A 25,632-nucleotide genomic window follows, 5' to 3' on the forward strand; every position below is an offset into this window, starting at 1 on the left:
CTTCAAACAAGTCATTTATTCTGGTGATGATTGCCCGCCAACCAAGGTTCTTGGGCTGATATGGAAGCCAGCCACTGATGTGTTATCCATCGCCACGAGAGTCAACCAAGATGGTAAAGTCAAGGGAAAGAAGGTGAAAGAGGATGCTGATTTGTACAACCTCCAGGACGCCTTGGACGAGAATCTGACAAAGAAGATGGTCCACAGGTTCGCCGCCCAGACCTTCGACCCGATCGGGCTTTGCAGCCCTATCCTGTTGAGAATTAAACTTGTCCTGCGGAAAACATGTTTGCTGAATTTGGGCTGGCAAGATTTCATTCCAAAAAGTCTACGGGATGAACTTGTTAAGTTGCTGGAGGACAGAGCTGAGGTCGCTAAATTAGAGTTTGACCGTTGTGTGGTCCCGGAGGAACCAACTGGCCTTCCATCCTTGATGATGTTTTCGGATGGGTCATCAGAGGCCTATGCATGTATGGCATATTTGAGGTGGCCAACTAGGCAAGGGTTTGAAACGTTCCTGCTAGCCACCAAGTCAAGAGTTGCGCCGGTCAAGACTGAATCAATTCCACGCCTTGAATTGATGGGTTGCCAGATGTCCACAAGGTTGGCAAAGTCCATCAGAGATGCCCTGCCCTTTGATGTTGTTAGAGTGATGTACTTTACTGATTCATCGTGTGTTTTATCACAAATTGTTTCCAACAGTGCCATGTTGAACACATTTAATTCTCATCGCATTGGAGAAATCCAATCTGCAACCAACAAGGATGACTGGAGGTGGGTCCCAGGGACACACAATGTTGCAGATTTGGGCACCAGAAGCACCTGCAAGGTATCAGATTTGGGACCAGGTTCCAGGTACAGATTGGGCCCAGAATGGTTGCGCCAGGATGAAAGTGCGTGGCCGGTGAAAACTGCCGAGCAAGTCAAGCAGGATTTACCACCGGAGGAGTTGAATACCAAAATGGTTAAGTTATGTTCAATGAAAGTTGCCGGAGAAGCCGCTGAAGATGTCTTTAGGTTTAAGCACAGGAGATCATTTGGACAGGCCAAACGTATTATGGCAGCTGTCCTCAAAGTATCGAACACCTGGTTGAAGAAGCTAAAGAGCAGACAAGAAGGCAAGACTACAGCCGCTGGTAGTCATGTAGCAGCCGCAGATTCTGTGTACAAGCCAGCGGAACTTTTCATTGTGTCATGTAGCCAACAGGATGAGTGGATAAACGACGCTAAAGGCAATTATTCGTCTTTGAATCCATTAGTGCATGAAGTATCATTGACCTGGCCTGTCGTTGGTCCCGGAGGTAATTATGTGACCAGGGAGATGAAAATTCTTAAAATGGTTGGTCGTGGAGAGCCCGTCATTGACGCCATTACTGGTGGCCGTAAAATGCTATTTGAAGACATGCCAGGGTTAGTAATTTTGGAGCCTGGTAATTGGTTAGCTTCTATTTTTATGAGAGAAGCGCATGTTGAGCTTCATTCTGGTGTCCGTGGAACTTTAGCTGAGAGCCGCCGTTGGTGCTGGATTGTGAAGGCAAGGAGGTTGTCCATCATGGAAGTGAAGAAGTGTTGGCCCTGCAGTGTTGAGAGGGCCAAGGAATGTCGTACTACCATGAAGGATGTGTTACCTGACAAGTTGGTCCCGAGCAGGCCATTTGAAGCTGTGCAAGTTGACCTGATGGGTCCGCTGGTTACGAGGAGAGCTGCCGCCAAAACGAGGAGTCAGACAGCAACGAAGAAGGTGTGGGTGTTCGTGGTAGTCTGCAGGTTCTCAGGGGCGCTATGGTTAGATGCCTTGGAGAAGTATGATACCAGCAGTATCCTGTTGTCCCTGCGCAAGTTGGAGGCTGTTCATTGTCTGCCGAAGGTTATAGTAAGCGACATGGGCACACAATTATCCGCTGCTCGCAAGGTTTTAGAGCAGAAGTTGGGCAGCCAGGTAGAGTTTTCTTGGTCTCAGATCCCGGCCCGAGCCCACCATTTTATTGGGCAAGCTGAGAAAATGGTGGGATTAACCAAGAGATTGCTGTCCAAGAAGTTGGTGAATAGTTCTGTTAATTTTAATGAGCTCCTGGTGCTGTTGGCAGAGGTTAGCAAGTTGATGAATAGCAGACCGTTGACGATAGAAGCTGCGAACGACGTGGAGAATTGGCGGCTGATTACCCCTGGCCAGCTGCTGGGAAATGTAGACCGCCAGCCGTTGTGCAATGTGGCGATGAAACCGGAGGACCAAATTTCCTCCAGGTTGAAGTTGTTAGAAGATCTGTCTGCCCAGTTTTGGACTGCCTACCACCAGGAGATTCTGCCGAAGATATTAAGGATGTCCAAGTGGAGAGAGAAGATGGCGGAGCCGCTAGCTGACGGAGATATAGTTCTGGTTACGAGTACCAATCCGCTGATGAGATGTTTGCGGATGGGCCGAGTGACGAGGATTGAGGATGGGAGAAAGACTGCAAGGGTCTTGTTCAGGCTGTCAGATAAATCTCCCCTGGAAGAACATGCTGTATCAGTCAGGCAGTTATTAAAAATTATGATTAATAATTGATTCTTATTTTATGGAAATTGAGATTTTTTTAGTAAAAAAAGCCACATTTTTCATATGCCTATTTTTATGCCTAAAATAAGAATCAAGTGAAATGCGATTAATTTTTATTCTATTTCATATGCTCAAATTTAATTTTATTGAGTTTAATTTCTTTTCAAAAGTACAATTCATTATAAAACTTACCTGAAAAGTTTACCAAAAAGGAATAAATGTGTCGAGCACAGTTATGGAATCTCGACGACAAAGATTTTTTTATCCAATCTTGACAAGTGAGGTATTTTTGGAAAGAGGAATATATATAGAAAACGCCTATGAAAATTAGAAAATCCGCAGAAATCATATTAGCAAGTTATTTGCAAAAATCTGCAATGTTAATTTGCAAAATTAATTTCATGCCTTAAATGACTTATTTAAAAAGAAATTTTTTATGAAATGTGTTTATCTATAAGTTTAGAACATACTTAAGGCAAAAAAAATTTCTTTAGTGTTACTTTTTTCACCTTATATATGAAAAAAGCAGTTTCTCACATTTTATGATAAAAAAAGGTATAGGAACAAAAAATATGTTTTTTCTTGATGTAAACACAATGATTGGCATAAAATCTATCATCCTAAATGTAAAAATCAGATATAGAATCCTTTTTAGAGCAAAAATAGTGCAAAAAGTAACCTAGACATTTTTGCAAAGTATGAAAATCTGAAGAAAATAGTTCTTTTTGATTTTGATATACATATCAGATAAATGTATATAAAATTGGTGATCAAAAACTATAAAACAAGTTATAACTTTTTCAACCCTATCATTGATTAAAATGCACTTTTAGGTTTACTTACTACCAAAGTAGCACATAAAAACTCTTTTCATTAAGTTATTAAACAAAATAAATTCAAATCAACAATTAGGCGTTTTTTATAATGCAGTAGACCATTTTGTAGTTGGTTTTTTTGGCATTTATTTTGTTTAATTACATCATAAAAAGAGTTTTTATGCACTACTTCGGTAATTCTTAAACCTAAAAGTGCAATTTAATCGATGACAATGTTGAAAAAACTTATAAGATGTTTTATAGTTTTTAATCACTAATTTTATATACATTTATCTGATATGTATATCAAAAGCAAAAAGAACTATTTTCTTCAGATTTTCATACTTTGTAAAAATGTCTTGGTTACTTTTTGCACTATATTAGCTCTAAAAAGGATTCTATATCTGATTTTTACATTTAGGATGATAGATTTTATGCCAATTATTGTGTTTACATCAAGAAAAATCATATTTTTTGTTCCTATACCTTTTTTATATCATAAAATGTGAGAAACTGCTTTTTTCATATATAAGGTGAAAAAAGTAACACTAAAGAAATTTTTTTTGCCCTAAGTATGTTCTAATCTTATAAATAAACACATTTCATAAAAAGATTTTTTCTAAATAAGTCATTTAAGGCATAAAATTAATTTTGCAAATTAGCATTGCAGATTTTTGCAAATAACTTGCAAAAATGATTTCTGCGGATTTTCTAATTTTCATAGGCGTTTTCTATATATATTCCTCTTTCCAAAATTACCTCACTTGTCAAGATTGGATAAAAAAAATCTTTGTCGTTAAGATTCCATAACTGTGCGAGGTTGCGTGATTCGATATTTATTCTAAGAAAAAAATCAAGTATATTTTTTAGCAGATTTTTTTAAAAATTATATATGAATTTCAATCAAGTAAAACATTTATTCAGATCAAGGAATGATTGAAAATTCATATTTAAAGTCTCATATTTTTACAAAGAAAAATTGGTATTTTTTTTCATAATTTCGATGAAAATTCTAACGAAGATATTATTATTATTTTGCTATTATTTAAGTATTGAAAAGTTTTATTGTTGATTAAGATAGTTACAGTTCTTATTCATTAAGTTTGAAAACTTTCTGCCCAAGGATTTTGAAATATTTTTTCTTACTACTCTTTTTGATGCTTAACAAATTTAGTTTTAAGTACCTATAAATCTTAATTTTCTTGTCTAAGATTTATTTCGTTTTATTTTACCATTATTGTTTACATTTCAACCTGATTTCGTAGGTACTTATTGATTTATTAATAATGATTTATTACCTATTGATTATGAAATGATTATTATTTAGTATAAGTTGTTATATTTACAACATCATGATTAATAGGATTATCCATTTTAGGATTTGTGTATGTGATCTTGTGAGTGTCATGTGCCTGGAATATTGTATGGTACAAACCAATCCCCATCCTTCTATCCTAAAATGTGAGGTATTATGAGTCCTAGTGAGGAGTATAATATTGTGTATGCATTTCACGGGGTTTCATTTAGTTAGGAGCAAAAATTGTCATGTTTTTCGGGATGTGGCCATTCTCATGTGATTATGGTGAGTTGAGTTTAGTGAGAAATGTTGCTAGTGCTCAGCGCAAAAAACCTTGAATCTCGTTAAGGAAGTTAATTTGACTTTCAAACGGGGGGTGTGTCTTAACCTCTTTTCGAGGAAGCTTTGTGTTTATCAAGATCGAAATTAATTCCTTATCATTATCCCAAATTAAGCGCAAATGTTGTCTTTTTTGACTTTCCTTTCATAAAGTGACGCGGTATGGATTGTTTATATTTTGATGCGCCACGTTCTTTACTTTTGAATGAGATATGAGTGTGTGAAGATTTCGGAGAACAAAAAATTGGCCTATCATTGGTCTCATAGTGCGTGAACAACCCTAGTATACCAGGGATTTGAAACCATAAGAACTTCAGGTAGAATTTGTTAATTTTATTAAGAGGAATGGTGTATAGGACGATTATATGTAGTTTTAAAAAGGCTTTAGCCAGCTAAGCATGAAACTTAATTATGATTAATATTATGTTTTAGTAATTTTTTATGTGCTTTTATTTTTGCATTTAACAATGATTTATTAAACCAAATAATTTTCCTTTAAAGCCAAAGTTTCCAAAGATTCTTAACCGTAGAGAAAAATGATTTTAAAAAAACAATTAAGATTACGTGGTTATAAAAACTGGAATTTTGTATTAATTGATTTTATAATTTCAGGACTTTGAAATAATTTCATCAATAAATCTATAATCAAACCTGCTGTTGAAACTTGATGGTTCCTGGTATTGGGGGTTTGTATGTTCGCCAACAGATCTCGAGAACTTCCCGCTAATTCGGAAGTCACACTCAACCAAAGTGTCATGGTTGAGACAACGTTCATTAATTTGTTTGAAATACAAGTTCATATTCTCACATTCAATTCTATTGGTTAGTACTGACTCTGTAGTATTAATAAACCATACACTTGTACCCAAAGTTTTATCATTTTTTTGCTTAAAAACTTTGGGTACTTTTATGAAATTTTTATTAGTATGTTCCAAACTTGCTTAAAGGGTACTCTTGTTTAATTGCATTGGGGATATATATCAATTTAACGTTCATTGTATTATCCCTAAAAGGGAATAACATAGCAATAAGTTTGCAAATATTCTTAGTTTACGCAATAAATAATTGAAAATAATTTTGTGAACTAACAAAATAATTGAAATAACCACATCTAATTGAAAAAAGTCAGCAGGATATATTTTTGTAAACCAACCAATATATGTTTGGAAAAAAAAATTAAAACTTAATTCAGAAAAAGCATGTTTATTTAAATTAATATGTGTAGTTTACTTTGTTTTGGCCCAAAAAGTCATCTTAACTTAAAAGTTAAGTTATAACAAGTATGGCAACATTCATAAAAGCGAAGCGATGATAAGAAAGGATAAACAAACATTAAAAACATGTGTCAGAAATGAATAAGCAAAATATAAATGTATAACAGTAGAAACTAAATTCTAAGTGTTGATTATAGTGATGCTAAGTGTAGAATGTTATGCTTCTAATAGCTCTCCTAAGCTATATGTTTATTTAAGGACACTTATCCTGATTTATTGTATATTTTATACTATTTATTTAAATTTATAAAATACATCATGTCATCGGTGTTTGTTCAAATTAAACATGTTTTTTTTTTAAATTTAGAAAAATAAATAACAGTTTTTTTTTATAAATTTGATTAAGTTAAGCTATGGTGCTTATAGATATTGTCATACATCATAGTTATATTTTTTAAATTAATAATTAACTGTACTTAGTTTTAAAGCTTGAGAAAAATTGTATTGCCGTATAATTTGATGTTTGTAATCAGAACACAAATTGTCTTTATTTTCAAAACTGCCCAATCTGACAAAATATTGACTAATCAATGAGTTTCAAAAGGTTTATAGTGATATCAAAACGAACGGAAAGCATTATATAGTGTAGATGCTTTTTAGTTTGTTATGTTTTACAACAAATTCTAGTCCAAGGATAGGAAGGGATAAGACAATGAGAGATACATTAAATATAATACACCCCCAATATTATGACAGAGTTACCACTTGCGCAGAATAAAATTGCGGTTGTGAATGTGTAACCACTGCTACAAATTTAAATTTAATTCAAATTACCAATGTTTTTAAACCAACGAATAAAAGAATATGTTTGTAAAAGCTTTGAGGTCCAGAATGATATACAGTCAAATATCAACCCCCACCCCCTGTCAAAACTGTTTGCATATTATCAATATGCAATGTCAAGGTTTACTTCGACTATAAGGCTTTAATCAAAAGTAGTCATTTTTGACATAACATTGAACTATGTTGATTATTTTACAGTCTCTCTGGCTAAAATTACACTCGCTAATTTTAAAGCAATCTATATTACTTATCTTAAAAATATATAAACAAGGATGACATCATCCATAAAAGCAAAGCTCTAACACCGTCAGACAAACAAACATTAACACTTGTAAAGTGTCAGAAGCATAATATAAATGTATAAGTGTAAACAAAATTGTAAGTAAATTTGTTGCAAAACTACTTATATACAGGTTGCTGTTTAAGGACATTATTCTAAATAAGATGAATATAAATTACTCTTATCACAAAATTTTATCTTGATATGTTAGAAATCAACATTTTTTAAATGGACGTGACTTTTGGTAAAGATTATAGAGTTGCTACGCTTCCTTAATCGTATCTAACTGTTACAGGAATCATCATGCAAAGTTTAAAATCTATAGCCATGTTTAAATTAACAAAACGAGCCAACCATCATGGACGTATTGACCCTAACCATAGAAAAGCTTCGCTTTTAAAAATTGTACATGAATGCATTGAGCCAAACGTGCAATCCTGTAAACCATATATGTAAAAGATACATGATAGAACAAAACATACAATATATAATATATATGGTTAAATGATACCGTTTCAAAACCAAAGAATTTGGGAACCTAATGAGGCTTTTATCTAAATTGATTTCAGTCAAGTATGAATTACAGCTATATACCACATTAAATTATATTTATTGTTATATTTTTAATTGTTGTGTTTTAATAAAAGGATGATTAAATTTTCTGAACTTGATTAGGGAGGAAAGGGGACGTTGTACTTTAAAGTATACTGTTGCCTTAACACGTTTCTTCATTCGGTGGTGTCCAAACTTTATGACCAATAATTTTATGCACTATGTACATCAATTTATCATTCATTGTCTTATCCCTCAAGAAACCCTGACACTAAGTCTTCACCTTTTAAAAATCATAAAATAATATGAATTAGAAGCGAAAAATCAATCAAATCTTTCTAAAAGAAATGAGACAATTGACATGGTTCTTTAAAGAAATTTACTAAATTCTGTCGTGGTGTGCTTAGAACAATAACATGCGAAATCCAAATCTGTCAGTTTTTATTGTTATTTTCCTAAACTTTGTCAATATCCTTGAAAACTAAAGTCAGGAGGTTGAAACTCTCTTATCTTACTTAAAATAAGGTTAATTTTGTCTATTACCATTGGCGTGAAATGCAATTTGTCTCTGGAAGGGGGGGGGGGGGTGGTTATTTTACACATTTTTATCAAATTTCGCCCCCCATGTAAGGGAGGGGGGTGGGAGGGTATGCATGTAAGGATTATTTTTCGACATTTAGGGATATATATGGTGGGGCAATGGTAAGGGGGGGGGGGGTAAGCCAAAAGTCCTTTTGCAACTTTACCATATACAGCAAAGCAATCATGCATATGAAGGGTTGTACATGACTTATAAAAAGCATTTTATTAATTAAAATACTGTTCAGGGTTATCAATATTTAGTAGTTGTATCAGTGTTTGTCTGTCCGACCTTATTAAGGGGTTACCAATTTTTGAAAGCGAAGCTTTTCTATAATTAGGGTCGGTCCGTCCGTAGGTACGTCCGTCACAGATTGATAGCTTTTTTGTTAATTTTGGCTTGTTAGAATTGACCTATCGATTTAAAACTTTGAATGATTCCTTTAAGTGTCATTGTCCTTTTGTCCTACCGTTTCAGTGCTTCGCTTTTATGGATGTTGTCATCCTTGTTATCTTTAGAAGTGTTACATTTTACTTTCCTACACCCTCCAATTACTCTTAAAATGTCCCACAAATTCCCTTCATCGCCTCTTTTAACTTCTATAATATTAATTAGCTTAGCCCTTACTGAACGTAATCGTCTTTGTTTTTAAACAAATTATAGAATTCCTCATCCTCCCGGGTGTACTAGTTGGTCTAATGCCCTTCTGAGAAGAAACCACTGGCGTTCAAGATTACAATATTCAATTTAGGTGTGCTGTTCTGTTCGCGGAAAAATACTTTTTTTCGATAGCAAATTAACTGAACCGCAAATTTTTATTGCTTTGACCCTTGAGTCTAGGAACAAATTAAAAATAAGGAGGAAAACATCCATAAAAGCGAAGCTATATAGTCTAAAGGAAGGACAAACGAACAATAACTCTTGTAGAGTGTCAGAACTTAATAAGCAGAAAAATCATTTGTAAGACTAAACAAGGCTAATTTTTAACCTTATTGTCTAAGGAATTATTATTCCAAAAATCAGATGAATAAGATTACAAAAAAAACTACTTATTTTTTATTTGACAGTACGAACTTTCTGGTAACGATTATAGAGTTGCTTTGCATTAAAAATCGTACTTAACTGATATAGGTCTCATCATGCAAAGTTTGAAATCGATAGGACAATTCTAATATGTCCAAATTAGCGAAAAGAGCTATCCGTTAAGGAAGGGTGTACAGATAGATGACCGTAATTATAGAAAAATTTTGCTTTTAATATCATATAATTAAAAAAAACTGTCCGAGACTCAAATGATGCTTCCCTAAGATGAAGAATACATGATGTGGATATCGAGATCTTAACAGACAAACAGAAAACCTCACTGTAAGAGTTATATTTGCTTTTATTGTCTCTTATTAAAAAATCAAGCAATGAAACATCTATTTGATGATGACTCTAGGTGGTTTGGTATCGCTTTTGGTTCTAGGCCTCTCCACGCACCTTGAAACATACTCCGCGTCTTATGATTGCGGTGTAGAGCTTCCATTTGCTAATCAGACAATCAACCCTTTGATTGCACGACCTTTGTTTGAGAAGTCCTAACAGTGCAGGGTAATGAGGGCATTCCCCATACTCTTACTATCTATGTCGCGCACCTGACGTAGCAGCAGTAGGAACCATTTTTTATGTCTTCAGTTATGACGTGGTGTCTGGCAGAGCATCGGACACATCAACTTCCCGACAACGAGCGGATGCGCTACGCGTGTTACGAAATTTACTGTACAATAAGAACACTATACTGCGATATAATTGCTGCTCTCAGAGTACAAGTATTATTATCAGGATTTAGGAATATGTACATTAGATCTTTTCATGAAAATACCCTTTCTCGAATTTCATTCTTCTGCTAACCTAAAAAGTTACTTTAGGGGCCTAGAAATACATGTACAAAATTTCAGCTCTTTATCTCTACTGGCGACCTAGCGCCAGGCATGTAAAATATCAACAGATAACGGTAGCACGGCGGTTTTAACAATATCTCAGTAATGTGCAGGTTTTAAGCTCTTCTGCATATTTCAATTTAAACACATAAGACCAAAGATATTATATCCAAAAAATCTTTTGTCAAAGTCAACTCTACACCTAGCGCCAGTCAGTTTTCTAAAATCATGCATTTTATACCTGTGAAAAATGAAATCGCCAGCGCTAGGTGTAGAGTAGACTTTGACAAAAGATTTTTGGGATATCATATCTTAGGCCTTATGTGTTTAAGTTGAAATATGCAGAACACCTAAACAGATAAAAATATTATTTAGCGCCGCCATTTTACCGCCAAAATTGTCGGTTTCCGTTATTTGTCGTTTTTCGGCGATGGTCAAAAAAGTATTTTTTTGTTATAAAAAATAATAGTTCGTCATTAAATTTGGTTTTCTTAGCTTCAAAATTGGCTGCTCTACAGCAGTTTTAATATTTAGCGGCTAGCAGATAAGGAGCGGTCTGACCGCTATGAATAGAAAAGTAATTTTCTCTAAAAATACACATAACCACCAGAAAAAAATTTACGTTTCTATCTGTAACAGGAGCTGAAATAGAGGGGGGGGGGGGTCTGTTAGGGGGTTAAGTAGGGGTACAGAAGTTTAACTGCCTGTTTTTGCTGGTTTAGGTGCTGGAAGCGCCAATTTTTTTTTAACTGAGAATAATATCTTAATAAGTTGTAACTATAAACAGTGAAAAAAGGGACAAAAAAAGAAACTTTTTAGGCCTTTTCAAAACGCAGTTTTGAAATCCCACCTAGCGCTGGCGATTTCATTTTTCACAGGTATAAAATGCATGATTTTAGAAAACTGACTGGCGCTAGGTGTAGAGTAGACTTTGACAAAATATTTTTTGGATATAATATCTTTGGCCTTATGAGTTTAAATTGAAATATGCAGAAGAGCTTAAAACCTGCACATTACTGAGATATTGTTAAAACCGCCGTGCTACCGTTATCTGTTGATATTTTACATGCCTGGCGCTAGGTCGCCAGTAGAGATAAAGAGCTGAAATTTTGTACATGTATTTCTAGGCCCCTAAAGTAACTTTTTAGGTTAGCAGAAGAATGAAATTCGAGAAAGGGTATTTTCATAAAAAGATCTAATGTACATAATCCATATTTAAAAAAAAATCCTTTAAAATTTCAAAACACATCCACAATTTTCAGAATTTGTTCATGGCATATTTTTCATGGTTTTTTATTATCGAAGGACAATTATGTTGATAAGTAGCATAACATTAGATAATGATAACAGCATTTTAAGAAGAACAGTAAACAGTTATTTGTAAAAAAAAATTGTTGACGCTATTACACAAAGAACTCTTCTAAGCAATGTTACACCTTACCCCCCTATTTTATATTGTTCATTACTTAGGTCAGTTGATATTTGGTATTGGGAAGCCCCGCAGGGTTAGGCATACAATAAATACTATCCCCCCTTTTTTAATTTATCTATAATACAAAGTAGCTTGATGCCTGTCCGTCTGTCTGTCCGTCTGAAGCTTAAGATCTCAGTAACCGCTGAACCGATTGGGCTCTAATTTTCAGGGATTATACCTACTGGTCCTGTGATAGTTTTAAGCTATTTTCTTAGGGGGTGGGACACCCCCAACCCCCCCAAAACCAAAAAAATCCACCCCCCCAATTTTTTTTTCTTATTGCAAAAGATTTCCTTGGTCCTTTTTTTTGCAGGAGATTTCATGGGTCCTTTTTTTACAGAAGATTTCCCTGGTCCTTTTACGAATTTTAAATAAATTTTTTTGATTACCTCTTGGGGCAAAGCCCATAGAGGCTAGGGGCGAAGTTGCTAGTTTAAGAATAATGTAAAATACTTTTGCGTTATGATTATGATGGACGAACGGACATGCCCTTCTTATAGATTAGTTGTTGTTCTTGAATATGTATCAGGTTATTTTTATTACTACTAGAGGCTATACCCATAGAGTAATAGTAATGAATCTTCCCTAGACTTAATTACTAGAAGCTTTACTGTAAAGGAGAACCATATCGACAAGACCTTAACCTACACACATATAGACAGACATAAAATTTATTTTATATAAATATATTTTTCTATCCTTGTCTTTTTGCCCACAAACAAACTTATGTTTAAATAATAATGCCAGGAATAAGGATTCTTTAAAACAAAAAAGATAGTAAACTTAGAAAATTTTTGAGCCTGGTGGTACCCACACCCAAAAAAGCTAAAAACCTTTCCATGACAGACAGCCAGAGATCCTGTAACCTTTAACAAGGATTATAAAATTATACAACTATGTACAGTGTGTTTTCTTTTATGAGAACGTTTTTGAAAGTAATTTTACCCCACTTATAGTTATGAGAATGTAATGATTATAATGGCTTATTTTCTTTGTTTTTTAAGACAATTAATAGAACATTAAAAAAAAATATTTCAGTTTTTATTTTAAAAGTACAGTAAAATCTAAAATTCAAAACTTAGGTGTCAACATCCAAAAATGGTTTTAGCGCATTTTTCTTTTGCTCAAATCTTCTATCCTTTGCAAGAAAAAAATTGGATTTTCAGTAGTCAACTTTGGGGGGCGTTTTGCAGCTATTCTTGCTAAAGGTAGAAGATTTGAGCATAAGAAAAATGCGCTAAAACCATTTTTAGATGTTGACACCTAAGTTTTAAATTTTAGATTTTACTGTACTTTTTAAATAAAAACTAAAATATTTTTTGTTGTTTTATTAATTGCCTTAAAATACGAGGAAAATAAGCCATTAATCATTAAATCCTGATAAGGGTAAGATTGCTTTTTAAAAAGTTCTCATAAAAAACACATTATATCTATACTTAATACATATTCTCAGTACATGCATAATCATATGTATAAAAACCAGGATTCTTAGGGGATAGAACAATGGGAGATAAATTAATCTAAACCTTTAATTATGATAATCAAAATTACCATTTTTGTAAATCAAAATCATTGGTCGGAAAGTTTGAACTCTGCTAGTTTGTACTACCCAACTAAGAATTAATAGACGTGTCCAAAGATTCTAAGCCAAAATGGATTCTAAAAAATGTTTCTACAATTTTAAGGACCATCATAATTTACAGTCCAATGTCTCCTCTCTGCCTGATGAAGACACATATGTACGTAACAAATATATGCCTAACCACCAAACGCTAAAATATATTCAAACAATAGATTCGTTACTCTAGATGGTCTATTAGAAACAATAGAAAAATGAAATATCTAGCAGGCGATGATTTTTGTTCATATTTAGTCACAAATGATTGAATATAACATATTGTGCGAACACTGTGTTACTATTAGTCCAGTTAATTGATTGTTCATCTAGACTTTCTATATTTATTATTTATTTAAATTTAACAAACACATTCACAAAAATAATTTTACACACAGACGAATACAAAGAAATAAATTCTTCACAAAATACTAACATTCACGCACGCAAGGGTTTGGCAGCTGCAGACATATGTCAATGAATATCTAAGGAGAATTAACAAGATATTTTAGCCAAATAAGATCACAAATGATGAGCTTTTAGAGTGCAGTGATATGTCAGACATCAATCTGACAACAAAAAACAGAGAAAATGGAGATGGTTGGGGTATTCTCTAAAAGACATTGATTTAACCAATCAAGCCTTGACGTGGAATCCCGAAGGAAAGGGAAAACCAGATAGACCAAAAACAACCTGGAGGAGAGAACTATTATAAGTACTTCAAGAGGAGAATATCTCATATCTAAGCGATGCCTCAAGGTCCCATTGTTTAATAATCATGGTTTCTTAAATCGTTGGTTTAAAAAATTCAGGTATAAAATCTAAATTGGATTGTTCAAACTAGTTATTCTGCGGCCAGACAGCGGATTATTGCGGCTCACTAACCCCGGCAAATTAAAACATAGCGCGCAACCGCTTAGAGGCCGTTTCATGATAGAGAACACAATTATAAGTTTTGAATCAATAGAATAATCATAAAATACATATTTGCGTATTTTTCAAAGAATTTAACGGATAACTGCTTTCAAAACTGTATATTTTATATGGGTGTTCATGTTGATCTTTTTGACAATGATTCATATATTCAGGGAATTAATCTGGACTTTAAGATCTCTGGAATGGCTGTGTAATTGACAGACAAACAGATAAAGTCAGTTTCAGAGCTAGAGTTGATACTCAATAGTAATGGGGAATCTTTACAGTAAACAGTACAGACGTCTATTTTAAAGGGAGAAATTTCATCTAAATTTCTTAAGTAGCAAATAAGAAAATCAAATGTGCCGACAAAAGCAAATGGATGGACATAAAGACAGACCTATCCTATTGTATAAAGTAGTAAGCTTTTTTTTGTCTGTAGCAAAGGATCTTGCTAACCACTGAACTGATATGGTTCTCCTTTACAGTGAATCTTTTCAGAAGTCCAAGAAAGGTTTTCAACTATTTCAGGGGATGGTATCTCCACCCACTTTTCCAATAAAAAATACCCCCCCCCCCCTATAAAAAAAATATTTTTTCTCTTATGTCCAAAATATAAAATGAAAAAAAAATTGCAATAACTACTTAACTAATTGAGTTATCTTTTATAGGGAAGCTTCAGATAAATCAAGGGGTGGTTTTAGGCTTTTATAATTGTAGATCTAGGCTATTTTTCTGTCCCCTATCTCTTCCTTTGAAAACAGGGCTTCCTAGGTGCTAGGGGCGCAGCCGCTAGTAGAACAATAAAGTAGCTGCATCACTAATACTAAAATTATTTCCTTAAATTTAAAATTTTGCATATAATTTAATTGCAAATACATATGTTTGCATAAATTTATGTGTCTGTGTTATTTTGCACATTTGGTACTGAGATTCAATTATAAACAAGGATATTTTTAAAAGCAAAGCTTTTCTATAATTATGGTAGGTCCGTACGTCCTTCCGTAACGGTAAGCTCATTTTTGTTAATTTAGACATGTTAGAATTGTCCTTTCGGTTTCAAACTTTGCATGGTGATTTCTAAAACTGTACGATTTAGCAAGCTTAGCAACTCTATAATCCAATACGTACGTCCAATAAAAACATGCTGATTTTTAACTTTTTTGACAACATCTTTTTGTATGATATAATATAATTATCCTATTCATCTGATGTTTGATTAATCTGACAACATGGTGCAATATTATCAGCGAGGCATCTCATAATCAAATATTTTAAATGAAAGTATACCTTATATCTAAACAATTTTGTAACAAATTTTTTTGCAATTTTATTTAAACTTACAAATTAATGTTTTGCTTATTAAGTTCTGGTACTCCGTTTATCCTTCCTTTTAATTTTAGAGCTTGCATTTATGAATGTTGTCATTCTTGTTTCATTAAAATTCCTAAAGTGGTTTCTGGGATTAAGTCCACATTCAAATATAGCATTTCAATTTAAATATGGCTTTGAAAAGAAAACAAGGATGACAACATCAACCACTAGGCTTGGCAGATCAGACATTAAGACAAACGAACATTAACAAGTATTCTTAAGTAGGTGTGCTTTTAATTTGGAATACAAATTCTATGCTAATCTGTTGCTAAATTGAGTAAAATACAGGATATTGTCTATAGACAAACTTTCCAGTATGGCTTCGATCCATTGTATTAGCACCGGTTATCAGCTATACTGAAAATAGTGTAATAATCAGAGCTAACAAAACTGGTTAAATCTTTAATTTTTTAATATCCGCGGAAAGCTGTCTATAAAACGATGCGATACATAACTATTCCCGCATTGTACGATATATGCAATCTGTACTTAATTGTCATAGGAATATTCATTTAAAAGAAGAATTTGATGTCATGAAAGTTGGATTATAGCATTGTTACGGGAATCATGATCTAAGGTTTCAAATAGAGGACGAATGGACAATCCTGAAAATGCATAAAGGCATTGCCTTAAAATAGTTTTTTTATGTGATATCAAAGGGAAGAAAAATTTGAAGAACCAATTTTCAACTTTGTATTGTAATAAGGAAGTGTGTGTATATACAAGCCAGTGGCTAATAATTTTAACTTTGCACATTATAATTTTAAAAGGACATTCTTTGTTTTTAATTTGCTGGCATTTGAATTTTTTTTGCAGGTTTGGGATAATTACCATTAGGGTCCCTGCCCCCCCCCCCCCTAACCCCGAAAAAAAAACAATGTGAGGGTATCATTGGTAAGTATGGTATGAATCTCCATTCTCACATAAACAACCCCTTAAATAGTGGATGTAAATATTCTTTTTTTCTCCCCGAGGTAGTCATTTATTTCCCCGAGGTAGTCATTTTTCCCCTGAGGTAACATTTTTATTTCTGAGGTAGTTATTTTTTTCCATAAGCATGGCAACCGGTGAACCGAATATAAGTTTTGCACCACAAGCCACGCACGACTAAAGTTCCCATGTCTATACAGTCATATTTATATGAAAATCTGAGAAAATATTTTTAGAAGATTTTCGAATTTTTTTTGAAGATTTTAATTTTTTTGGAAGATTTTGGAATTTTTATTAATTACTAAAAGAAAGCATAATTACCTCAAGGAAAAAAATGACTACCTCGGGGGAAAAAAATTAAAAACCAAAATTAAACCACATTTTAGCATAAAAATGAGTCTTTGTACCCCATTCCCTCCCCTACAAAGTCTCTGAAACCAATGGATATAAAATATGTGGATATTGTAACAGGGGAATTTCATGTTTTTTTATGGCAATGAGAAAAACAATTCAAAATTATTGGTTTTATTTCATAGATGGATTATTTTGACAGGATGCCGCTTCAGTTATTCAAAATATATATCAGCCGCAAGATCATAAATAAGAAACTGCCAAAATATAAATATGAAGTCGAATAGATTTTTTTCTGAGTCATCCTTAATTCGAAGTTGTCTTTATAGTGAGAAGCTCTTTAAAGTGCCTTTAAAAAATGTGGTCATAAAATACAAATGACCAATGATAGGACAATGCACAGATCTTATAACCAATGGCAGGCCAGTATTCATTTTAATTGCCCAATGGTTGGCCAGTATGACGTCATGTTTTATAGGCTTTATAAAAAAAACTGCCTACAGTAAAATATTTAAACCCCTGTGCGTCCTTTTAAATGCAAAAAATCCTTCTTTTGACTAGTGACCAACCTTTTTTGTATGGTACGTCTGCAAAAATGCATTTTTAAAAAAAGTATTTTTTTAATGTTTAATAAATTTAAACAGAATTGGTTTTTTTTGTATACAAAAAACTAAGACGACTGTTTTATATTTAACAAAAATCATTTACATCTAAAAAACGATGAAACTTGTTTTGAAGCATAAATAGTAATGAAACATATTTTAATCTAGAAACAAAAAATTAATAACTTATGTAGGAAAATCGCATTTGCCCCCCAAAAAAACAACTAATAACTATGCAAAGTTAGAACTTCCAGACAAAGGTCATGCAATCAAAATGTATATAGTCTGTGATATGCATAAACGTGCATTGCACTGTAAAAGTATGGTTCAGAGATACACAAACTAAAAGATCTTGTTGTATATTCCGTCCCCTATAGGATAACCAGGGTGTAGCAAAGGCTTTTTATGGCTTTAATTTTGTTAATTTTTTAAAGCATTTTCGCAACTGCTCCTTTTCTATGTTGCTGTCAATCATTGGAAAGATCCGGGTTTATTTAGTATTTAGCATGCAGTACACAATATAATTTCAAACAACAATTATTTTATTTTGGTGTAGAAGCTACTCTATGATACTGTCTATCCGTCAGTTTGTCCATCAGTCTGTCCATATGTTGGCTGAATTCTTGATTTTATATTTAGATTTCTTTAACTCATTTTATCTGTCTATCTATAATGTATTAAATGAATTTTAACAGTGATATATTCATAATTTATACAGCTACATAGTTACAAACTAGTAAGGGAGGCTAAGTTTTATAAACTACGACTTGCGTGTAATAATAAAGAAGATTTTTTTTGTAACAAAAATTAAGTTTTATGGCTATACATACAATATACATTACAATTATTATATGTATAAACACAGTTTAATTTTTTAACTTTCTTTATTGATGGAATACATATGTTTCTCTATAAAAATAGATCATCAGTTCCGATTAAGATGTATAAAGTAAGAGTTTAAAAAATATATGTCCTTGCATTTTGAATCCTTTTAAAAGACTAAATAAGAAAGAAGTGTTAGAAAATTACAATTATGTATTTCTGGGAGGGGACATTGGACTATAATATATACTTGTACCGAAAATTTAAAATACACTTTCTACCATTAGTTGGCTTAGATGTAAATATGATTTTACAGATTTACAATGTACACACATTTCCGCCAATAAATTTAGCCTATAAGAAGAATATGTTTTTCATTATAGTAGGGGCAAATCAATTTAAAATTGATTGTCTTATCCCTTAAGATCGCTGATGTATTTGAACAAGGATGACAACATCCATAAGTAGCGAAGCTCAAAAAGTATGAATAGATGAACTTTTAAAATCACGAAAGCTTAAAAATCTAGGAATCGATCTAGCTTCGCAACTAATAGACAAATTTTAATGAAACTTGATGAAAATATATAGAATGTAATTTAATTAATCCCTGAAAATTTAAGCTCTATATCTTGGAAAGGAGTTGCAAAAATTAAGAAAACTTGAAAATCTAGGAATCGATCTAGCACCCCAAATAACAGACAGATGGACAAAATAATGTACAGATTAGATGGGCATTTGGTATGGAATTCTTCACTAAAAATTTCAGCTGTTTATCTTGAATAGGAACCGAGAAAATCACGTGTCCAACAATGTATTAATTACGGACAGACGGACGGACATTTGGAATTAGCTTCGATTCTAATAATATAGTAGTCTTGTTTTTAACAAGTTAATTAACTCTTTAAAATATTGTGTAGTCATGATATAAAATAGTGCAAAATCATTATTAATTTCTCATACTTCAACTATTGTCTAAGATAATTTATTTTCAAGCCTACAAGTATAATAGGACTTTATTTTGAGGTTTCTTTAGGTTAAAACAACATTTTTCTTACAGATTTTTGGCCAAAATAAAAAAAGTTATAGACTGATAGAACAAGTGAAAGAAAATAATTAACACTCCACCGGCCTCTACATTAAGATATATAAGTTTTCCGGAATTTTAAAGTTAGGGGGAGATTTGAAATCTGCATCAAATTTTAAGGATTTTTTTATAAAATTCGTTTTTTTTTTGTATAATTCTTTATCTAAAAGCAGAAATGCATTTTAAGTTAATTAATTTTGGCATCTGTGATTGGTGGATTTAAAAAATCTTCGCTCTGATTGGGTGTCGTACATCATTCAACCAATTAGAGCGTAGGTAGTTTAAAATCCACCTATCCTATTGGTCAAAATTGATTAACTTAAAATGCATTTCCGCTTTTAGATAAAGAATTATAAAAAAACGAATTTTATAAAAAATCCTTAAAATTTTATGCAGATTTCAAATCTCCCCCTAACATTAAAATTCCGGAAAACTTATATATCTTACTCTACATGTATAAAATAGTATTTATTCAGCTGATATTTAAAATGACTGCAAAAATTTTTTAAAAATGTGTCTGAAAAATGTCATAACGATGATCGATGCATGAAATAAAATTTGCAGTCGAATAAGTACTTGGCTGCTTTTAATCGCTTTTCATCTTTTGCATTGCTCTGTACAAGTGCACTTAATTGAAAAAGTGACGTTGATTCTCCAATTTCAATATTAGTAAACGGAAAAAAGGTAACATAAAATGAGTTATATACCCTCTTTAGACCTGCAAGAATTTCACTGTAACGGAGAACCATATCGAATCCTCAATTGGATAGATCCCTCGCTACAGACACAAACATAGACATCCTGTTAATTTTTATAAATAAAATAAATATATTTGTTTTATTTGTCATTGCTGCGCTATTATTGAAAACAAGGATGACAACATCCATAAAAGCGAAGCACTGAAACGGTAGGACAAACGGACATTAACACTTGTATAGTGTCTAAACTGAATTATCAAAATATATAACTATAAGAGTCGAAGCAAAATTGTAAGTAAATTTGTTGAAAAACTTCTTGATACAGGATAATGTTTATTGAGTTTATGGACATACTTATATTTTTAGGATTTGATTATAGAGTTGCTTCTTCGCTTAAAATATTGTTCTTTGTTGTCCCAGGAATCAATATACCAAAAATCAGATCAAACGGATAATTAGATCACATAAAAAATTGCTTTTAAAAAAATTAGAAAAATCAACATGTTTAAAATGGACGTACGGACATTCTGGTAATGATTATAGAGTTGCTACGCATTATAAATCGTACCTAACTACTACAGGAATCATCATGCAAAGTTTGAAATCGATAGGACAATTCTAACATGCCTAAATTAACGAATAAAAGCTATCTTTCTCGGACGGACGTACGGACGGACCGACCCTAATTATAGAAAAGCTTCGCTTTTAATACAAATTTGAAAATGAAACTTTAAAATGCACCTTATTTGATTTAAACCAAACCTCTGTAAAAAATTTTGGCACGAAGTGAAAAATTTATTTAAATGTTTAATTTAATTCATTTACCAGATAAGTAAAGATTTCATATAGAATGGATTTAATTTTATTTTTCATTTTCTCTCCCTACCATCCTGACATACCTTCAAGTTTACAGTAATGTGTTATTCGTTTGCTTATTCCTTATAGTCCCTGATGAATGATTCAAATTTCAGACAATTTATCAAAGATGCTCTACAAGCGTTCTGTGTTTGTTATTTATTTCACCCTGACTCTAATAAATATAGACGGCCTTGATGATGTATCCCCAAATTTGACCAATAAGGACACAGCATAGGAATAATCAAACTACACTGTTGGTTAGAACGTGATACAATAATTTACCCAAGTATAGACTATTCCATTCATGAAGAAAAAAAATTATATAAGGCCATGCTTTATCCCCATTCAACCTTTAGGTAAAAATGACTTTTAACGAGCTGTACTCCTACACATTAATAAATGTGTTGATTTAACGATTTAAGATTGTCAAGCAAGTTTAAAGGAAAAGTTTAAGGTATAAAACTCATGTTAACTCTTGAAATTGTTCAAATGAGAACAAAAATACGATTTTAACATTTTTGTGTTGGCAGCCTTGGTTTCACCAAAGTGTATAAGAAAAATAAAAAATATCTTTCTATTGTTGGAAAAAATATTTTTTTTTAACTTTTAACACATTATCATTTCTTAATATATCTTTTACAATTTAGGATTGTTTTTAGGATTTTTCTGTTCATTCATGATATTTTTGTATAAGAAACTAAGAAGTGGTCATAATCTAGTATATAATTTACCATCTAGAGGTATATTGTACATTAATTTGCATTTGGTAGAATGACAGAAAATAAGGACTCAGATGTTTTCAAGTAGCACAGGAAACCATATCAATAATAGCTCAGATGAAAAAAAAGCATTAAACTGTCATTTTTAAAACAAGTTGATAATTGAAGAAAATTAAGTAAACCTTCAATACACTATAAAATCTCGAAACCTTGCAAGTACTTCTAAATTTCTGACGAATGACAAACGGACAAACGGACAGAAGAGCCTAGTAATAGAGTTGCTGCGCTTTTAAAACACAAAGTTGTTACCTCATTTATCAACAAGTGTTTACTGTTTAGTGTCTCCCTAAAAAATAAAATAAGATGGTTAGTTGGACATATTTTTATCAATGCCATTCATGGACTCCTAAGTGACGAAGGAGTTAATCCCCAACGCCACCCCCATGATAATGATGATATCAATCATAAGTTGTGAGAGATTGGACTTAATAACGCCCCGAAAAACTCTGGAACCCATTAAAAAAATAGTTGTCGCTTCGCAACATTGTTCAAAGAACTAAGTGTTTGTAAATCAGCAATGACGTCCAAGGGGGGGAAATGATTAAACATTCCCCCCTCCCTAAATGAACTTTTGGATTTTTAATTTTTACCCCTACCCACTAAAAAAAGCTTGGACGACTTTGCCTCTATGATATAAAGATTACCCCAACCAAAATTAGAATTTTCAATTTTTTATCCCCCTCCAAATTAAAAAGCTTGGACGTCTTAGCGTATCAGGTAGATTGAGTTTTAATTTATCAATAAGTAAGTGATGATTTAATGTACCTGGTTCTAAAAGAATCATCTTGGTTAATTTGCAGCCCAGGAAAATGCACCGCATCATTTTTATATTTGTAAACATTCTTATTAATGTCGTCTTCCGTTTGGAAATTATCTATTTGTCCTTTAGAATTTGTATAGTAGATATGTTTTCTATCATCATTGTTGTAGTTGTTTTTATCCGTGGAATAAACTGTATATGATGCTGAGGTTCTTTGATCACCTAAATATTTATTTGATAAGAACAAAATTAAGCTTTTGAAAATCATATTAATAATTTTGTGTGTGTGATAATCTAGAAATCTTGTCAACAAAATTTAGGAATACCCTCTCAAGTATGGCTTCGAAACCGATTTATATCCGCTGGATTAGAACCGGTTATCAGCCAAACTTAAAAATCACGTATAGCAACAAAGTACAACAAATTTTCCACGAATATAGAAATTAAAATTCTATAAAGAACTATACTTTAATAAGTGACTTTTAACAACAGAAATATAGAATTATGTTTTTAATACTTTGGTGACCACTATATTTTGTACAATACAATGTCCTCTAATATAAATCAAGCTTCTCTGAAGAGTAGAAACCGATCACAGCCACACATGCAGTCAGACATCCCAACTCTTTTGGGCAGAAACAGCGTATAGTGTCCAATAAAAAATGACGTCATACTATACAAATGATTAATGATAGGACAATATACAATTTATCATTGGTAATTACAATGTATACAGGCCTATCAATGGTCATTTGAATTGTATGACGTTATTTTGTTTTATTGGACACTATACGCTAATTCTTTATTGCAATGAATACTTACTTAAATCATAGTCCTGTCTTCTATCTCCGTAGTTGGTAAATGAATCCCTGTTTATTTTACAAAACTAAACTACATAACTTTTGTGTCACTTTTGAGGAAGATGATTCCTGTGACGTCATATACATTTCAAAAAAGAAAAAGCGAAGGGGAAAAGAAAATATCTTCAAAAGAGATGGAAGAAAAGGGAATCGTCTTCCTCAGAAGTGACACAAAAGTTTTGTAGTTTAGTCTTTCTCAAAAAAATATTTCAATCATGGCTCCGAAACCTATTTATATCCGGGGGATTAGAAACGGTTCTCAGACTTACAAAAAATCATGTATATCATCGTATTAATAACAATTTGCCATAAATATTAAAATTGTTAATTAATATCACCAATTAATACCAGTTTTGTTAGTCAAAGCCTTCGGCCCTTTGGGGCTAACAAAACAGTTTTTATTTCATAAATTTTTCTTATTTTAATCTCCGCGGAAAGCAGTCTATATTACGATGCAATAAATACCTATTAATTTCTTGTAGAATCTAGGATTCTTATTTGTCTTTAAAAAAGGATAACCTACTTTTATAACAGACAGACAAAAAACAGGAGTCGTAAGAAACAATAGACCGTTAGATTGATGTATATCCTCAAAGATGGTCAAATTACCCCAACTGTAAGATTAAAATTATTGTAGAAAAGTGTTTCCGTCTATATGCTACGGATGAGAAATGATTTCTTTCGGGGAATGAAATATCATTTCTGTTCAAAATTGACTTTCCTACTTGTGTATTTTGTCATTCTGTTTATGTACATACATTTCCAGCCGTTAAAGGTAAAGGGTGAGCAAAAAAAATGCGTAGATTTTAAAAATTCAAATTGCGTGGCTTGTGTTAATGGTAGAAAAAAGGCACGCATGTCGTTAGAACCGCTAAGAAGTCTATTTTCAGGAAATATAAAAACGATTCCTGTGCTACGCATAGTTTAGGAGCTACGTGTTAAAATGTCCAAACTGGTGTAAAACTTGACTTGCGAGTAAATTTTAAAATATAACTAAAAATTAGAGAAGATATTTTGCAAAAAGAGATGCCTACATTTTTAAATTTCTAATTGCGCTGCTTGTGTTAATAGCAGAAAAATGTTACGCATACCGTTAGAACCGCTATGAACTGTATTTTTTGGAAATATAAGAACGGTTCCTGTGCTACAAATAATCTAGGAGCCAGATGGTAAAATGTCCCAAAATTTACTCGCAAGTCAAGTTTTAAGTCAGTTGGGACATTTTAACACGTAGCTCCTAAACTATACATAGCATAGAAATCGTTTTTATATTTTCTAAAAATAGACTTCTTAGCGGTTCTAACGATATGCGTGCCTTTTTTTCTACCATTAACACAAGCCGCGCAATTTGAATTTTAAAAATCTACGCATTTTTTTTTGCTCACCCTTTAACTAATACAGGAAAATGCCCAAAAAAACAAAATAAACAACAAACAAAAAAGTTATTTCTCGCATCGTATTATAAACAGCTTTCTGCGGAAAAAAAATGGGTTTTAATCTTATGATATAATATGATATATTATGTAAATCTTGATACATTTTTATATTCGTAAAAAATTGATATAATACGATGCTAGATATAGTTTTTTTGTAAGATAATTAAGTTTTTTTATTATATTATAGTTTTGTTCCTGTGTGGGTTGGAGTGTCTATAAGGTCTATTCTTGTAGTAATCATTTGGTTGTCTCTTATATTCTAGATCCTACAAATAAATATAGGTTTTTATTTATATTTGATGAAAAGTATTTAATTTTCATGTTAAGTAACAGATTCTTAAAAATTTTATTAATTGTAATGATCCAGGATCTTAAGGGATAAGACAATGAATAAGGAATTTTTGCTTGATAAAAATTATTACACCCATTCTGTATATTTACATTATTTGTGTAAAAGTTATATTGTATACCAACCAAACATGACGTCCCCAAAGATGGAAGAATGTGTTGATCAAACTTTTGGAACCAATTGCATAAACTTGCACATTTTATTTTACCTGTTTCCAGTTAGCACTCTGACCGCTTCGATTTACATCCCAGTGAGAAGGCCTAAAAAGTATAATTTCAATATTTTAAAGTATTATCTGGAGAAAATGTAGACTATAGCCTAAAACCATCCAAAAACTTAAAAATCTA

General features: G+C 32.3%; 1 protein-coding gene across 1 annotated transcript in view; it reads right to left on the reverse strand.

Moving 5' to 3' along the window:
• LOC145332607 (uncharacterized) overlaps nucleotides 1–25,632 on the reverse strand; it is a 48,011-nt gene that overhangs the window by 19,874 nt on the left and 2,505 nt on the right. The window contains exons 5-9 of the mRNA XM_080177615.1: nucleotides 25,494–25,545; nucleotides 25,131–25,202; nucleotides 23,463–23,508; nucleotides 22,646–22,862; nucleotides 22,130–22,166 (exon numbers count right to left, since the gene is read on the reverse strand). Of these exons, the coding sequence (XP_080033741.1) occupies nucleotides 22,130–22,166; nucleotides 22,646–22,862; nucleotides 23,463–23,508; nucleotides 25,131–25,202; nucleotides 25,494–25,545 (424 nt within the window). The remainder of the gene's footprint in view (nucleotides 1–22,129; nucleotides 22,167–22,645; nucleotides 22,863–23,462; nucleotides 23,509–25,130; nucleotides 25,203–25,493; nucleotides 25,546–25,632) is intronic.

This window comes from Acartia tonsa, chromosome 11, assembly GCF_053477335.1.
Source record: "Acartia tonsa isolate MP-2025a chromosome 11, ASM5347733v1, whole genome shotgun sequence".
Lineage (NCBI taxonomy): Eukaryota > Metazoa > Arthropoda > Copepoda > Calanoida > Acartiidae > Acartia > Acartia tonsa.